Source organism: Vespa mandarinia, chromosome 11, assembly GCF_050613455.1.
Source record: "Vespa mandarinia isolate Hongniang chromosome 11, ASM5061345v1, whole genome shotgun sequence".
NCBI classification, from domain to species: domain Eukaryota; kingdom Metazoa; phylum Arthropoda; class Insecta; order Hymenoptera; family Vespidae; genus Vespa; species Vespa mandarinia.
Genome location: NC_140820.1, coordinates 6,796,255 through 6,809,328, shown reverse-complemented (window position 1 = coordinate 6,809,328; position 13,074 = coordinate 6,796,255). Strand labels below are relative to the sequence as shown.

The 13,074-nt window shown below is 35.3% G+C and overlaps 2 protein-coding genes and 1 long non-coding RNA gene across 8 annotated transcripts in view; 1 reads left to right on the top strand and 2 right to left on the bottom strand.

The window, feature by feature from the left end:
* The window catches only part of LOC118450428 (uncharacterized), a 26,948-nt gene extending 15,866 nt beyond the window's left edge, over positions 1-11,082 (top strand). For 2 of the 6 annotated variants that reach the window (XR_014982739.1, XR_014982735.1), the window contains exon 3: positions 10,339-11,082. Coding sequence is in view for 2 of the 6 variants with exons in the window: in XM_085660312.1 (XP_085516438.1) it covers positions 1,453-1,582; positions 2,548-2,680; positions 4,483-4,600 (381 nt within the window). In the remaining 4 variants the exon portion in view is untranslated. Of the gene's footprint in view, positions 1-885; positions 1,583-2,547; positions 2,681-4,482; positions 4,754-10,338 lie in introns of those variants that run through there. The other 4 variants (XM_085660312.1, XM_085660313.1, XR_014982738.1 and 1 more) reach the window with 4 other exon arrangements.
* Positions 2,028-9,335, bottom strand: LOC146872682 (uncharacterized). The gene is made up of 3 exons (XR_014982741.1): positions 8,706-9,335; positions 2,591-2,833; positions 2,028-2,377 (listed from the first exon to the last, which is right to left on the bottom strand). It is a non-coding gene; the product is annotated as an uncharacterized LOC146872682 (long non-coding RNA).
* On the bottom strand, positions 10,926-13,074 carry LOC118450427 (calcium and integrin-binding family member 2). The gene is made up of 4 exons (XM_035886203.2): positions 12,626-13,074; positions 12,428-12,548; positions 12,133-12,301; positions 10,926-11,747 (listed from the first exon to the last, which is right to left on the bottom strand). The coding sequence occupies exons 1-4, from the start codon at positions 12,709-12,711 to the stop codon at positions 11,530-11,532; spliced, it is 594 nt and encodes a 197-aa protein (XP_035742096.1). The 5' UTR covers positions 12,712-13,074; the 3' UTR covers positions 10,926-11,529.

The window sequence follows — 13,074 nt, the reverse complement described above, 5'->3', positions numbered from 1 at the left end:
TTTTATCTCTTTTCTTCTCACGACATTTCTCCGTCTATATAAAGCATATCATATTTTTTTTTATCTTATTGAATTAAAATTAAATTATTACTTTTATTACTTTTGTCCGTATTGAAAAATTTATTATAATAAAAAATTATCAGATATATTTTGACGAAGATATTAAATATATTTTTTCTTTTCCTTTTTCTTCTTCTTTTTTCAAAGAAGAATAAGGGAAAAGATGAACGAGTTATTACGAAGAAAAGTCATCGTACCATTATTCAAAATGTTAAACGAGTTTCCTTATCGTCTCCTAAGAGGAAATATAGGATTATCTATGAAGGAAAAATTTGTGTATATTCATCACTAGAATTTGATGGTAGTCCTACGAAGGGTACAGTTATATCCTCTCTTTCTCGTAGTTCACCTGCCACCATCCAGGTACAAAGCTAAATCCTTGTGTCTGGCGTCACGAGTTGACGCCCTTCGACTTCCGCCGGATGTGCGTCGTCCTTGCTACTACACTATTTTTCTTCGTTTTCCTTATACACACCTGACTTTACATTATTTTAAGTTTCTCTCTCTCTCTCTTTTTCTCTATCCCTCTTTTTCATTCATTCATTTTTTGGAATAAACGAAATTCGGAGCATTATGTGCATAGTTAGATATATACCTCTAAATACATATATATATATGAGATTTTTTAGTTTAGGCAGTGGAATTATTTGATTCAAACAATTTCGTATTTTCTTACTTCTTTTGTTATTTGTTAACTGAAAAACAGTTAATTCTCGAAACTTTAAATGCCGTTTCGTAAAATCCAATCTCTTGATTCTTATTCGTTCCAACGACGCGGAAGAACGTGCCGAGATTTACGCAGTAGAAACGCGTAGTCCAGAAGAAAGTGATTCGAATAGAAGTAGCGATGTTAATCGATTACTTTTATGTTTTCTTACGTTGCATATATATTAAAGGAAAAAGATAAGATATAATTATAAATATTATAACTATAAAGTAATAAGTCTCTTGTTAACGCGTAAACAAACAAACAAACAAACGAAAAAGAAAAGAAAGAAGAAATCATATTCTAACCTCCAAATTCTTTGATTCGTTTTAATCTTAAACAAATCTCATCTCGTTTTCGAGACACGGATATATATTTTCTTGCAAACGAGCAAAAAGTTTATGGTCGTTTCATCTTCGAATGAAATCCCGATAAGTCGTGATTTGTGATTTAACTTCATTCTTTGGAACTAGACGGGGAAAAAAAGTTGTCGGGACGAGGAGGAGAGTCGCAAAATGAATTTAGAATAAAAGCAAGTTTTGATGATGCACCCAAACTAGCAGTGTTTATTTAAGAAGATGAAGAAATGAAGGAAAAAGAAAAAAGAAGGAAAAAGAAAAAAAGAAAAAAGAAGAAGAAAAAAAGGAAAACGTTAAATAGACATATTCGATTCGAAGGAATACCACATGAACAGCTTTCCTGTCGACGGTTGCCATGGCCGTTACAGACGAGAGGACTATAGAAATCGCTTCGCACCTGCCTGTTCTGTTAAAAAGAAAAATCCATCGGGAACCCCCGTGAGCGTTGAGATCCGAAGTAAGTTTATGGATGTTTCGTCCCTTATTCGTAAAGGTCCCGGCACAGGTTTAAGTTTATGGGAAGGAATTACTTATAGGATTGCGTTCATCCGTTTTTTTGACTATGCACGAAAATTTATTAAAAAATTTTTAATCACATTAAAAAACATAGGTAGATTCTAAATAATTTTTCAACATTATACATAGAATCTATTTTTTTCTCTAGTATATATTTCTTAATATATTCTTTATATACATATATACAATAAAAAAGATACAAATTATTGGATATATTATACCTATTAACAATCACGTAAAGACAATCGTTAATTACAATTATTTCGGTATATCATATCTTCTTTATTCATTTCTAATAAAATTTTCTATTTGATAAAGTAAATTATTAACAATCATGCAAAAGCAACCATAAATAATAATATTCCATTGCTGATATACATATTTATTTTATATTTTAGATAGAATTTCGATCTTTCAAAATCTCAAATACTTCTTATATCCTAAATCTTTTCACAATAATTCCATACTTTCTTCAGCACGAACTTTCGAAATCATCTAACGTCGATATAATAGAACATAATCACAATCTTACGTAACTTAACATAGATATACGTATAAGTTCGATCAGTGGCGCCAGATTGGAATATTGAAAATTCTGATTTCATGCTGTATAATTTTTTTTCTGTATAGCCGACAAAGAAATTCGAGCTTAGAACTCTCCATTTCCACGTGACTAGATTTGAAAGTCTAATAACTAGGAATGAGAATGACTCTATCATCTTCTTGTAACTTGGATCTTAAAAAGATAAAGAAATAAGAGGTAATAAAGTCATAAAAGATATCAACTGAATGATATTGGTGTAAAAACTGGTTAAAAAAAAAAGAAAAAAATTGGGCGAGGGGAGTGGCGTAAAAAAGTTGGTAATAGGCAATTTAGATTTTATTGAACGATCAATTTCTCTCTAGTTCGCGGCTCGCGAATTCATGGAGAATCGTGGCGCCGCCATACCTTAGTAATGGCGGTCGAGGATGTTGCATGGATGAGAGGCCGACATTGCGGTTGCGGCGATTCGAGTATCGAAGTCTCCACGAGCCGTAGGTAGGTAGGTATGTACCGAACAGACGAAGAAATCTCGTAATCCAAATGACCACTGGCGAAAGCTGCGAGCTACGATCCCATCGTAATTTATAAACCGTGACTACGTCGCACAGCGTACTTAATCGTAGACTATAATCATTTCCGGTTTGATGACTATAATAATATGATGCATGTGTTTAGTAAGTATTCTTATATATAAAACGTTTATATATTTTTGTATGTAGGTATATATATATATATATATATATATATACTATGTGTATATATGTATGACTTAAAATGTAGAAAAATGATATCGAACTTTTCCGTTGTCTATAAGATAAAAAAAAGAGAGAAAGAGACTTTCTCTTCGAGTCTTCGTTGCTCGGTATCAAAGACTCGTTCGAGATCTCACAGCTCCTTCCCAGCATCCGCATAGATTCAGAAGCCAAGCTATAAGTCGAGAGATAGAGAGAAAGAAAGAAATAAAGAAAGAGAGAGAATATATACAATATTCGTTGGTTGAAGATTCTCAAAGTCGACGAGAGTATACTCGTATAAGTGAGAGACAGAGAGAGAGAGAGATTGAGAGAGAGAGAGAGAGAGAGAGAGAGAGAGAGAGAGAGAGAGAGAGATTGAGAGAGAGAGAGACAGAGAAAAAGAGAGAGAGAAAGAGAACATCAAGATGATGTCATCGGTCTCTTGGCGTACTCTCGCCTACGCTTTTCTCTTTACCAGTTTGCGAGGTTGAATACAGCACGCGTGCTCTTTCTCGAAGCCACTCTACACGAATGGCCAGCCTCCTTTCTCTCCCTCTCACCCCTTCCTTTCTCTCTCTCTCTCTTTCTCTCTCTCTCTATCTATCTCTATCTATCTCTCTTACTTCTCTTCGCATCGAGATCCTTCTATACTTCTTCCAACATAAGGACGAGCCAAACGATATAGCGTACTTACGACGACTCGAGGACACGCTCGATGCTGCCTCGAGGTACTCTAAGTTCCCTCGGTATATACCGGTTATGCAGATCTGGAGCCTGCTCTGGACCTCCTCCTTGCCGATCCAAGAGAGAAAGAGAGAAAGATAGAGAACATAACTTCCTTCTTCATCTCCTCCATCTTACTTTACCTCCCCTTCTTCTTCTTCTTCTTCTTCTTCATCTTCTTTTTCTTCTTCTTTATTCTCTTCTTGGCCTTCTTCTTCTTCTTCTTCTTCTTCCGTTTTCTTATACGCCTTCCATGTCTCTGCTTCTGTAGCTCCCTCGGCGATATCCCTTCTACGTTTTTCTCCAGGAACGGTAACCGGTATTCGCTTTAGTTTTACGTACCATCTTCCGGTGCGTATCTACGTCCACCTTCGTTCTTAGCTATACCACTTCATGATTCCCCTTCGTTCTTCTTTTCGTTGTTGTATAAAAATCTAAATGTAGCCGTTAAAACGGTTAGAGAGGTGATTGGCAGAGTTATTTACAGTCGGCTTGACTTTTTCACAAGGAGATCAATCTCTTTTTCTCTTTATTTTTCTTTCTTCTTAACTCGACATAGAAAATTGACTTTAAATCTTTAATTAAATTGCAAATTAAGCTGTATTTTTATGTTATTATAATTTTTATATAAAACGAACATAGATTATTTCCTTCGTTTTTATACTTACATAAAAATTGTTTATATAGAAAAAAAGTGAGATTAAGTAAGAAGAGACTGATTTTATATTTGAAAGAAGGTACGATATCGATTAAAACACCGCCATCTACCGTCACTCGAAAGCGGTCCCCGATGTCTCGTTAAATCAGCCCGACTTCTTACTGCCCTCCGGTATATTTCAGTTTGTCTCGGGAAAGGGACCGTAATTGGACGGAACAATTAAAAAAAAATGAAAAAGAAAAGAAGAACGAAGAAATCCAACAACGTCTCGTATCAGCGTCGGCCATCTTCGATAATTAATCCTTGCGCTTGTAACTTGCCTAAGCGTTTATTACGAATCTTGAATGGTATTGGGCGTACTGGACAAATGATTTGTTAATTAAGACGATTCAGAACTTCGACGCAATGAGACAAGGAATGTATTATCTTTTTTTTCCTTTTTTTACGATAAAATATTATATCTATCGAAAATTTTTTTTAAGTTTATTGAAAAAAAATCTTTTTTTATTTAAAAATAATTTAATGATTCGTGGATTTTAATTTTCAATTAATATGGAAAGAAGTTCGCAATATTAATAAAAATTACATCATTCGTTAAATATTATTATATATTATTATATTATATACTATTATGTTTATCCAAAAAAAAAGAAGAAAGTTAATTTTTTTTAGTTGATAATAACATTTCAAAACATTTTCAAGTTTTCATTAAGATAGGAAGATAATATTAGTTATTTAAGAGATTACGTAGTTAATTAAATATTAATAAACAATAAAAAAAATTATCATTTTCTTTTACTGAAAAAACGAATACAACTTTTCATTAGATCTAATATTTAATTGACCATGTGATATGTTTGAGCTGGAATTTTTAGTATTTCATATCTAAATAAAACAATAGTATAGCATTTATTCGGGCAATAACTACGGAATTTCCAGTAAAAAAAACTAGTATGATTTTTATTTAAATATAAAATACCAAAAATTCAACATAACTTATTGACCGAACCAATATATACTGGGAATTTAATTAGCGAGTGAATTCATCGGTCGGAGTCGCACATGTTAAAAAGAAAAAGAAAAAAAAAGAACAGAAAAAAGACAAGAAAAAAAGAGAAAATTCCCTCGACGGTAACCAATCAGAGAGTTTTTTCACGTTGCCAATTCTAATATATCTAAATCCTTGTATTTCGTTTCGATGCGAAAGCGTACGAATACACACCTAAAAGGAAGGACAAATCCTCACCGAAAACGTGGAAATCGCGTAATATTCCGTGGACAACCCGGCACCTTTCGAATGCACGGAACGTTCGTGGAATAAATTTAGGTGGTACTCGAGCAGAAAGCTGATTTACCAGGTACGACCAGTTGCGAAACTGCTTTGAGTACCGCCATAGTTTCAGAGGCCTTTTCCAGAAAGGCCGGCTCTCGCGATCGGTCGATCGTGTTCCGTCAGTTCGTCTTAATCATGAAAACTAATACGAAGAGAATAATGACTCGATAGCAAGTTATGTTTGCCAGTGACTCGTGGAACTTGGAATATTTCTTTTTTTTTTTTATTTTTTATTTTTCGTTTCCTTTTTTCTTTTTCGAAAGAAGAAATAAAGAAGAAAATAGATAAATCAGTTGAACGAACATCTACCACAGTGTCTTTTACATTTTTCATATCGTAATTTATCCGTAAAAATATGTCTTTACATTCAGTACGCGTATAAGGTATAATTAAAATACTAGCAAAATTACATAGTAACGTTCATTACGCGGTATTGACAGATACAATTAACAAATACACGTGTGTGGGCTAAAACGATTACCACATACTGTGAGTATAATAATGACAATTTTTATTTTATAATAAAATAAACGATAATTATCATCTCAGTAGAGTCTCATTAGAAATATCTCCGTAGTTCGAAGAATATTGAATTAGATCGATCTTTTAATGAACAAGAAATTATTTACTTTATTACATAATAACAAACATTTGCGAAAAACTTTTCTTCTAATAACCGACTACTATTATTATCTACTTATATAGTTAATAATACTGAGTTAGTTCTATATGTATACTTATTTATTGAACCATAGGCTTGATAGGAAGGTGTGAAACGATTCGGTGAATTTTGAGTACCAATCAAAGATACGTACAATATCCACGCGCCGACGCCACGATATTCTCGGATGAGAAAAGAACTTTGCCTAAGGCATGCATAATCGCGTGCATCGATCTTGTAAGGTATATTACGGAATCCAGCGTGCAAGGTAAAACTTGCTTCTTGCCGATGATCGTTACACCTAACCTATCTCATACGAGTACTCTCCCCTTAATCTCCCCTTTACCTTCTCCCCCAATCTCTCTCTCTCTCTCTTTTTCTCCATCCCAACTGCATTACATTCTATTTAAAACTTACGAGAGAGTATACAACCGTGAATGGAAAGAACGTGTACGTACGAATCTAATGGCACTTTATTTCGTCGATGTACCTTAATACTGGAATCTTCAGGTTGTTCCTAAGTATTTTATAATGCACCGAGAAAGACGATGCTTACACGTTAAGCCACTTTGTTCGATACGATTCTACCTATCTATATACGTATGTACACGTTACGTACATACATACTGTATGAACAATGATCACAGCTTACATAAAATTCGAACAGTTTATAAGGTTACGAAAACGGATTGTCTTCCATTTTTTTCTTTTGTATTAACAGGAATTTGTTCGTTTAATGATTAGAATCAAAAAATTTGAAAATACCAATACCGATTACTGAACTATTCTGACAATGATCCTAATAAGATAGAGAACTAGAAGATTTAGCCATAAGTAGGTAGATTTCGAATAGCACGTTAAAAACTGTACCCTCCTGGATTACGAATACCATGGCGTAGATGTCCGAGATAGCAAAGGAATATTCGAGCAACCCCAATGGGGTCCATTAGGGAGCCAAAAGCGGTTGGGCCAGTCGTGTATCTGCATCTTCTTCTGTCCACCATTGAACTCTCTCTCTCTCTCCCTTGCTTTCTTTTCCTCTCCCTTCCTCGATCATCTTTCTCTCTTTCTCTCGGTCTTTTTCTTCTCTCCTTTTTCCACTCTTTCTCGATGGGTCCACGGGAGAGGAAGACGGGGGATGGTCGGCCGGTCAAGCCACATTCCGTTGGCCAACCGACTCCTTGGAACCCTTCCTCCCCCTCTTTGGTAGACGGTTCTCTCTGTATAAACGTTCTCGCCTCCTTATAAACCACCAGGATATGTGGCCGCAAGAGTGCCAATATTATTTCGACTATGTGCAACCTTGCCAATGTAATCGGTAATTCAAAAATCAAGTAGGCGTAATAAGACAGGTCTTCGATGATAGTAGAAGAAACCAATGAAACAATTCAGCCAAAGGTTCGAAACAGATCAAGACAATTTTCCTAACCTTATATGTCTATATATATATATATATATATATATATATATATATATATATATATATTCTAAACAAATGATCAAGAAAATTATCCTATAACTCTCGGATATTTTTATTTATTTATTTATTTATTTAGTTTTTTTTTAATATTCTGAACAAACGATCAAGAAAATTATTCTAACCTCTCTTTCTCGAATATTTTCTTTCAAGAGAGATGATCAAGGAAATTGTTCTAACCTCTCTTTCTCTAATATGTTTTTTTCTCTTTCTCTCAAGATGGACGATCAAGAAAATTATCCTAACCTTTCTTTCTTGGCTGTTTTTACGAGATAGATAATCAAGAAAATTGTCCTAACCTCTCTTTTGCTAATGTTTTTTTTTTTTTTCAAAAGAGAGGTTCAAGAGAATTGTCTCAACCTTTTTCCATCTTGAATATATTTTTTAAATATATGTAGATAAATAATTAAGAAAATTTTCTCAACTTATCTGTTTCAAATTTCTTTTTTTTTTAACGAACGATTAAGAAAAATGTAACCTCTTTTTTTATAATATGTATTTTCGAGAAAGAAGAACGATGAAAACTTTCTAACTTGTTTTTTCTAATATCTTTTTCTCAAGATGAGATGATGAAGAAAATAATTCTAACGTCTCTTTTAAATATCTTTTTTTTTTCGAGAGAGAGAGAGAGAGAGAGAGAGAGAGAGAGAGAGAAATAGAAAGAGAAAGAGAGACGGTCACAAGAAAATTCTCCTAACCTCACCTATCTCGGTTATCTTTTTATCAAACTAAAAGTAAAATATATTTACGGTCCGTTAGTCTTAAATGACATCGCGGGAGGGACAAGCTTAATTTATTTCAAACAATACGACTCTCACGGTCGGCGTCACGCACGAAGTATATCCGTTTTTGGACGTTAGATTAAATCGAAGATCGGCAGGTTAACGTAATCCGATAGGGTTATAAAGAGTCTCTCTCTCTCTTTCTTACTTACTCTCTGTCTGCATTTTAGATCGACCGATAAAAGAGCTGCTTAGTTCAAAGTGGTATAACTGTAAAGCGAGTCCGGTGAAATCGAGCTACGGCCTCGTTCGTTCCATCGAATTTGTACGTCATTGTAAATGGATCTTTTCGCGCATGCGTACTTATATATGTATATATATATGTAGATATAAATGTACATATATATATATGTATATATACGATAACTAATGTTCTCTCCTTTACTCCTACGATTTGCATAGAAACGAGAGAGAATTTTTGTCGTTCCTATATCTGACCCGGATCTTTATTAACGCGCACATTCTCTGATGTAGTCTATTCAAGATCACGAGCCAAGGCTCGTATAGATTGCGCGAGTGATCAAATCGCTTCGATAATTTCGAAGCAGCGCGATCAGTCTTCTCCACGTTCAAACTAATAAATAATACATCCGGCGCCGGTATGATTTATCGAAGAATTTGCCTCCAACGTTTCCTCGAGCCCCAAGTGTGCTGATGTACTCGCGTTAAATCCGAATACCGGCTTTCTGCGAATACACTCTCTTATACATGCACGCACTTACGCATGTGTGTGGATATCAGTAAGAAATAAGCGAGAAAGAAACACAGAGAAAGAGAGAGAGAAAGAGAGAGAGAGAGAGCGAGAGAGAGAGAGAGAAGGAAAAAGAGAGAGAGAAATAGTTATAAAAAATATTTCAAATCCGGTTTGAGAAAGTTCAAAATCCTTCAAAATATAATTCTTTTATTCAAGAGACTCGATTTAATTATCGATAATCTTATACATTAGATATAATCATACGATAGGTTAGATATCGTTGACGTTAACAGAAATTTTCGATCTTATTTTCTTCTTTTTTTTTCAATTCGAATTCTTTTCGATCGAAAAAAAATAGTATAACGAAATATCACAATCCCTAAAGGTGTCAATGACAGAGGTATAGGTTAAGGCCCTTGCGAAGGTTCGAGAGATTTCTCTCTGTCTTTCTCTCTTTTACTCTCTGAAGGAGAAGAGATCGCCCACGCCAGGGCCTTAGCTGGGTCCGTAGTTGGCGGGACCGACGTAAAAGTCAGGTTCAAATCTCTGCCCTCCGCCACTTCTCAAGCTCCCTCCATCGGCTGGAGAGTCCAGCACCTCTCCCTTTTTCTGCTCGTCGTCCACCCGCGATCTTTGCCTTCTCATTCCTCTTCTCTCTGACTTCTCATCTCGTCTGTTCCCTCCACCTTTCCCCTTGCCCCTCCTCTCTCTCTTTGCCCGCCCCCGAGGGCTCTGGACTTGTCGAGACGAGCCACGTCGAGGAGGCCGAAGAATGCATAGAAGCATGCCATGGAAGCCGGTTGGCTCGACAACCAACAGATAGAAAGAGGAAGAAAAAGAAAGAAAGAAAGAAAAAGAGAGAAAAAAGACTGATTGAGTTTATTTAACCTTCTTGACTATTATCATCGTATGGAATAAGATTAAAGTAAAATATAACAATGAAATGAGCAAGTAAAACTAAAAGATTATTTTAAAAGAAATATATATATCCCATACATATATATATATATATATATATATACACATCATACGCATACATATACGTATATTCTAAGAAAGAGAAAGAGAGAGAAAATGTTGAAATGTTGAAGCAATGGCTCCTGCTCCTCCTCACGGAGCAAGCTTCTACGGGGAAAGGGGTCGGACACCAAGACTGGTGGAGAGGACGAGAAGTGACCGGATGGCCTTGGTCTCGAGACTCGGTTAGTTACCGTGCGGCCGACTATAACCGGCCGTGCCACAGGGTGGTATCTCCGATTTCGACCGCTTTTTGAGACGACCAAACCCCGCCACAGCAGCAGCAGCAGTAGGAGAAGGAGAAGGAGAGAGAAAGAGAAAGAGAGAGAGAGAGAGAGAGAGAGAGAGAGAGAGAGAGAGAGAGAGAGAGAGAGAGAAAGAGACAGACAAGGAGTAATAGGGAGAAGGAGAGAGAACGATCGAAAGGGACGACGGCTCGTACACGATGGCTCCTCGATGCTCGCAAGAGTCTGACTATATCTCTGAAGTCGTTGAGAGAGAGAGAGAGGGAAAGAAAGAGAGAGAGAGAGAGAGAGAGAGAGAGAGAGAGAGAAAAAAAGAGAGGGAAAGAAACTGCGAAACCAGCTTGATCAAAATTTCTCCTTCTATCTAATTCTTGACTAATATCTTACTTTTTTAAAACCTTTTAAGATTTAAGCTACGAAATATCTAGCTTTGTTGTATCTATTTTTTTTATTATAATCTATGAAATATAATTGATTAACTCTTTAAGAGGTGTCCTTTATATGTTTTAATGTGATATTCATCATTGATATTTTTTGTATTTGATTATTAAATAAAAATATTGTCAATCTCAAGGACCTCCTGGTATCTTATGACTTTCTTAAAATCATAAAATCCTATGTAAGATTTCCTACGGTCTCCGATACTCTCGTATAAAGGAAGAATGAATGGCCTGCTTACTTATCCCCGGCATTGCTCGTTGTTGCTCAACAGGGGCGACTCGCAGAACCCGTGCAAGAAAGTATGCCTGTAACGTGTAACAGGGTATATAGTAGTAACTCTTCGGTACGGACTCTTACCAAGGTAATAATTATCCCATGAGTTTTGCGAAATAACGTTCACTGGCTGATGTTTTTCCATGACGCTTTTTCGCCGCCATTAATTGTAAACGAACGCGTCTTTATTCCTGCTGCTCGTTAAACGCAATTTAATCCGTGTATTTAGTTGCTATTGAGTAAGTTCTTTAACTTTGTGATACTTTTATTTCGTTTTTTTTTTCTCTTGATCAAACGAGATGAGATTTATATCCTTATATGAAATGTCGAGATGAAATCTGGTGCTCTAGTCACAACGTGTTCAAAATCGAGATATGAGAGAGCTCCATCACCGTCAATGTCACTTTCCTCTAAAACTTTTTGACACACGGTGTATACTTCCTCGCTAGTTAGACCATCTTGGATCAGCTGTCGACAGGTGCGTTCCAAATCACCGACACTTAAAACTCCATCCTCGTCGAAGTCTATCACAGGAAATTAAAATTTCTTTGAATCTACCATTCGATACTTTTCATTTGTTTCATATCAATTTAAATGCCGTTGTATTTGAGAACATTTACGTTTAGAATAAATATATGATTTACAATCATTGTAATTGTCATTTGAAAATTTTCGATTTTATTAAAAAAAAAAAAAAAAAAAAAAAAACTATATCTTAAAATAAATCTTAAAATTTATCTTAAAATGATAAAATCCACAAATCCAATCGATTATTAAGAAATCCAATCGATTGTTAAGAAAGAATTCGATTCATTTTTTGAATTCGCAACTACAACGACATCGACCTCGAAGTAGTCTCACGATCCGTCTGTCCTTTCGTTAGTCCGGTTCACGTGTACGTAGTCGTACCGTAAATCTTAAAGGCGTAAAAGACCTTCAGATCCCGCGGTGCCTGCTCTGAGAAGACAGACATCATCTCGAGGAAATCTTCGAAACAAATACCTTCGGTATTTTCTGATTGTTGTCTTATGTTGCTTTTTGTGAACACTTCTGAAATTCGTTCTCTAAATGGATTTTCCTATTGAAAAAAAAAAAAAAAAAAAAAAAAAAAGAGAAAAGAAAAGAAAAAAGAAAATAGTTTTCCTACATTTTGTTGTTGTATCAAATATACTCATTGTTAATAACATGGATATTAAATATAAACCTTGAGTTCTGGAATACGTGCCAGACATGACAGCGGTAAGCGCAGAGTTGATGCTTCCTGTGACGTCATCGTACGTGGAACCATTCCTGGATCACCCATTTCTCGAAAACGTTTGAATATCCTAGGAAAAAAAGAAATAGAAATATAAATAATGTATAATACAAAATTTTTCTAAAAAGTTCAAGGCAACTTAGTTACCTTAAAATTTCTTTACGCGTGAAAAATGTACAATCTTGATAATCTTCCAATTGTTCCTCGGAGAATGTAGCTACTTTATTTCCCATCGTTCGCTTCTTGAATTCTTTCCTTTTCCTTTTTTCTCTTGTTAATGATTTCGAAGAAAAATAACAACAAAAAAAGAACGAGTGAAGTACTTCGTTTAGAAAAATCAAACGGAGTTACCTCTGAGATGTATTTTATCGTGACTGAAGGGTTGTTACCGGACTTTTACGTTCTGGGATGTTCGATAGGATATTATATAGCCTGACTAGGGTGTGTCTTGCCACTCCCATCTTCACCGGGGTCGATTTGTTATAGAGGATCATATTTTAAGGTATATTTAAGATAACGCATTACGATGCTATACTCATACGGGATCGTACACTTATAACGAGGACTCGCTTTAACGATAAAAACTCTATATTACT

Excerpts from the sequence above, each read along its gene's own strand:
- LOC118450427 (XM_035886203.2), bottom strand. The coding sequence starts at position 12,711 with ATGGGAAATAAAGTAGCTACATTCTCCGAGGAACAATTGGAAGATTAT. Across the intron at positions 12,549-12,625 it reads ACGCGTAAAGAAATTTTAAG|GATATTCAAACGTTTTCGAG; the intron begins GTAACTAAGTTG and ends TTTTTTTCCTAG. Across the intron at positions 12,302-12,427 it reads CACGTATTCCAGAACTCAAG|GAAAATCCATTTAGAGAACG; the intron begins GTTTATATTTAA and ends TTTTTTCAATAG.